Here is a 4672-nt window from a genome sequence, read left to right as displayed (position 1 = left end):
CCCCCCAAGCCTGTGCAGCAGCAGACGAGGTGATGCTGGGAGCAGAGCTGATGCCGCCATCCCCCATGGCCCCAGGCGGGACACCCCCGGCCCCGCTCCCAGCACCTTTCCAGCACTTTCCCTTCAAACCTACTTATCCCAGCTCCCTCCAGCAGTGCCTACTGAAATTCCTCTTCCCATGAGGTCTTGGGCAGTGGGCTGAGATGTTGAAGGGTTTTTGAGTAAATATGGCTGGCAGGAAGCATTAAATAACTAACTAAGGCAGCTGTTGTCTGCCCTAGAGGGGGACTGTTGCTTTTTAAGCAAAAGCAATAGAAATATTAATCACCTCATGTCAGGTGAGAGGAACTTGGTGAGAGGCTTGTCATTAAGCTCATTTTCCTTAGGAAGTCTGGGATAAGTCGATTGGAGAGTAAGAAAAAAATTGTAAGGTAACACCAAGACCTTTTTTGTTGTTGGCAAAAGAATAAAAGAAGGAAGACAAGCACAGTCATGGCTGAGGCAGCCTGCTGGCCATGGGTAGCTGGCCTGGGGGAGAAATTCAGGTTTGCATCATAAAAGACAAAAATACTTGCTGCTGAAATACATGTTACTTAAGCACAGTTGCGACAGCCCGGCGCGCTTCAGAAGGAGCTCGCGCCGGGGCCAGGCTGCGCAGGGCAGGTGGGGGTGGTGGGAATGTGCCTGCCGCGCACAGGGTGCGCTTGGGCACACTCAGCCCTGTGTGGGGCACGAGTCCCCCCCAGCAGCTCTCCTCTGCTCTCCCTGCAGATCCTCCAGGGCCTTGTTGACGTCCGCATCCCACACAACGATTTTTACCGGAAATGTAAGTGCACGGCAGCAGGCCCTCTAGCCAGTACCCATGTCCCCTGCGTGCCACCTAGCCCCAGCACCCCCCTGCTGCCTTGCTGAGGGTGGGAGGGGGCACTGTGATTAACAGATTTGGGGATGCACCTTGATGGCTGATAGCAACCCACTGCCACCCCCACGGGCGATGGGGTCACTGCTTCGCCCTCACCCTCCCAGCTGGGTTAATTAGTACTGATACCTATGAGGAGAAGGGCTTGGAGGAGGATCTCTCCGTAGCGGGGATTGGTGGCAGTGCAAGGACAGCTCATCAGGGCTCTCCCCGTCATCCCTGCCTGGGGTTTCCCACGGAGGGGACGCTGGCGGGGCTGGCCCGCAGGGACCCCTGTGAGGAGGGAAGGCCAAGCATCCCTCTCGCACAGGACTGACTCTCCTCTTGCCCCCACTAGTGTTTTTAGAAATTGCGGATGAAAAGTCCAGGCACTCTCTCCATGAGAACATGAGCAAGATCAAAGCACCGACGCAGGTCATCTGGGGAAAGCAGGACCAGGTACACAGCCCCCTCCGCCTCCCCCATGGCACCGTGCCTCCATCTCTGCCCATGTCCACCCGTGGGGGCATGGCACGGGCTGTGCTGCCAAGCTGTGCGCTGCTCTGCAGCAAGCTGACACACGTGTCCCCGTCCCTGGTGGGTTTGGACACAGGGGCTCAGCGGGGTGGAAAGCTGCCAGCCAGCACAGGGCCAAGGGAGGGGAGGGCAAAGGGCTGGGGGGGGCAGGTGCCAGCGCCGCAGCAGGCGTGGGCTGGGAAGAGGAATAAAGTGCCAGCAAATAGAGTTGTCCTGGCAACTGGGGAGAAACGTGCTGTCCATGGGTAGGCGGTGAGGCAAAGGCATGGGCTTCTGTTTCTTGTTCCCTGTTTCTGTGTAGGGATGGTTACGGAGGGGGGGAAGGAGGCAAGTTGCGGGCATGCAAAGGGCTGTGCAAATGCAAAGGTGCAAGCGTTTGCTTGCAATGACCCCTTTGCACTGAGCTGGCAGCCCAAAAGCATCCATGAGAGTTCCCTGCTGCATGTTGCGACCAGCACCGTGCAGCCTCCCTGCCCTCTCCCCACGCGTGGGTACCGTGGGACAGGGCTGCCATCGCAAGGACCATGTCCGCATCTGTCGTGGTTTAACCCAGCTGGCAACTAAGCACCACGCAGCCACTCGCTCACTCCCCCCTCTCCCTCAGTGTGATGGGGGAGAGAATCGGGAAGGAAAAAAAAAGGTTAGAGCCATGGGCTGAGATAAAGACAGTTTAATAAGAGAAAAAAATAATAATATTAATAATGAGAATGGTAACAGAATATACAGAATATACAAAACGAATGATACAAAACGAACGATGCACAATGCAATTGCTCACCACCCGCCGACCGATGCCCAGCCTGTACAAAGCCATCCTCCCTCCCCGAGCCATGATCAGTCCCCGAGCAGTGATCACTCTCCCCGCAACTGACTGACTAGCCCCCCCAAGCATGACATTATATGGTATGGAATAGTTCTTTGGTCAGTTTGGGTTAGCTGTCCTAGCTGTGCTTCCTCCCAGCTTGTTATGCACCTGGCCGAGCAGGAGAAACTCAAAAAGTCCTTGAGTAGTCTGAGCATTACTTGGCAACAACTAAAAACATCAGTGTGTTATCAACATTCTTCTAGTACTAAATCCAAAACACAGCACTTCTATGAAGAAAATTAACTCTATCCCAGCCGAAACCACGACAGCATCCCTGCTCAGCACCTTACTTGGACTTGCACAGGCAGCTCCAGCAGGGTTTCTATGGTTGCCAGCAAAACCTAACTCTGCCCATGAAAGTGACTGGTTTTTTCCCCTGCCATCCAGGTCCTGGATGTTTCTGGAGCCAGTGTTTTAGCGAGCGCTATCCCGGACTGCCACACATACATCCTAGAGAACTGCGGGCACTCGGTGGTGGTGGAGCGGCCCCGCAAGACAGCCAACCTCATCCTGGAGTTCCTGGCAATGCTGCACAGCATGGACAACAACAAGAAGCAGGCATGAGCGTGGCGGGGAGCCGAGCACCCATGCTGGGTCTTTTAAATTGTAAAGTACTGCAGCTTTGATAAGTTCTCAGGGATCTTGTATGAATCGGGGTGAATGTGCCAAAGTCCCTGAGGAAGGCAGAATCACTGATACCTAAACCTATAGCACCGCCGGCACAGCGACCTAGGGGTCATTGAGCAATCTCCATAGATACAGGAACGGAAGCAGAATGTCTCCCTTTTCTACTTAGAGGTAAAGTAGGAACGAGCCGAAATCACCAAGCGCTAGCCATACAGTGTGCTGAAGCTCCTTATGCAGCCACCCACCTTACCCGAGTTACTGGCACGTAGTTGTTAATGACATTTACCTAAACTATATAAGAAACGTAGGAAGGAAGAAGCATCCTGGACTGAGACTTAGAATATTTCTACTACTTAGAGTCTGTCGCGTTGCATGCTGCCGTGCTGTAAGAGACCCCCAGTGCTCCAGGCGTCTGCTCGAGTGCTCTTTGTATAGCTCCTTAACTCGTGATTTATGCAGAAAACAACAGAAAACTTCATGCGTGGAAGTCCAATGACTGTATGTGCAAAAATGTTTACACTTTGAGTGGGTTTTTTTAAATCCCGGAACAGCTCCTGCGTATATATAATGCCTTAACATTGCCCCGGGTACGATGCCTGCGTGCAGCCCACCTTGCCCAGGGGATGGTTCCCCCTGAGGGTGAACATAGCAAGTGAAAACTCGGGGTGCAGACAGCAGCTTTGCCACCGTTGTGCGAACCGGAGGGATGGAAACCACCCGGAGTGATTCGGTCCCCGAGCCCGAGGCAGCAATAAGCCCGTGGGCAGGGTGCGAGTCAGCAAACTCGGGCAAACTCTTGTCTCAGCTCTTCTATCATGTCGTGCTGCTGAACTCCTTGATGTAAATAACAATTTTCTTAATGAATTCCGTGAATTCTGCAAATGCCGACATTACTGAAACCAGGTGTGAGGGGTGGGAGCGGGCTGTGTATGCAAACAGCGTGGGGGTGTGGGCTCCCAAGCTTGCTGGGTGGCGAGGAGGGGGACAGCTCACCTGCGAGGGAGGCGCTGGGTGGTGGCATGGACACGCACAGTGCGCTTGTGCATCCTCTGACCAAGGATATATAAGGTTATAAGCCCTGACCAAGCATGGACACGCACAGTGCGCTTGTGCATCCTCTCGATGGGTTATAAGCCCTGACCACGTGAAATTATAGATGGAAACGGGCAATGCAGACAAGCTACGCTTTGCAGCTTGCAAGGTGATGTGCAAGGATGGATCCTGCACCTTCCCAGGTGCAGTCCCTCACCACGCGTCCCAGGGGGAGAAAGCTGGTCCTGGTCACGGCAGGACCCACAGCTGCTGGAGGCAAGGCAGTGAGTGGTCCTCTGGAAGGCAAAGCAGCAGGCAGCCGTCACCCCTCGGTCACCCCCAGCCCTCCATGGGGGTTGACACCAGGTGCCACGAGACCCCCCCGCAGACTGGGTACATGCACTCGCGGGGCTGACAGCCATCTTCTTGCCATCTTTCCAAGGCACCCCAATCTGTACATATATCTGAAACTCCCCAGCAGTTTCTCTGCTCTTTTTAAGAGAAGAAACATTGTTCTTTTAGAAAATTAGAAATTTGCTGTTAATGGCTTGGTTATTGTTTCTACTACAGGAGTTGATTAAAAAAAATAAATTGCTGATAGTTTTATGTGGTAAAAGTCAGAAGAAGTTGTTGGGTATCTATATGGTTTCTCATATGCCACAGATTGCTGTATGCAAAGGATTTATATGGCTATTAAAATCTAGTAATTTAAG

General features: G+C 53.2%; 1 protein-coding gene across 4 annotated transcripts in view; it reads left to right on the top strand.

Moving 5' to 3' along the window:
- Positions 1-3972, top strand: part of ABHD6 (abhydrolase domain containing 6, acylglycerol lipase) — a 12655-nt gene extending 8683 nt beyond the window's left edge. For all 4 annotated transcript variants that reach the window (XM_035894812.1, XM_009639316.2, XM_035894813.1 and 1 more), the window contains 3 exons: positions 772-826; positions 1257-1357; positions 2688-3972. In XM_035894812.1, coding sequence (XP_035750705.1) covers positions 772-826; positions 1257-1357; positions 2688-2864 — 333 coding nt within the window. In that variant the 3' untranslated portion in view covers positions 2865-3972. The remainder of the gene's footprint in view (positions 1-771; positions 827-1256; positions 1358-2687) is intronic.
- The last annotated feature ends 700 nt before the right edge of the window (positions 3973-4672 follow it).

Source organism: Egretta garzetta, unplaced genomic scaffold, assembly GCF_000687185.1.
Source record: "Egretta garzetta isolate BGI_Z169 unplaced genomic scaffold, ASM68718v1 scaffold215, whole genome shotgun sequence".
Classification (NCBI taxonomy): Eukaryota; Metazoa; Chordata; class Aves; order Pelecaniformes; family Ardeidae; genus Egretta; species Egretta garzetta.
Note: the sequence above shows the minus strand (reverse complement) of the source record. Positions and strands in the feature narration are given on the sequence as shown.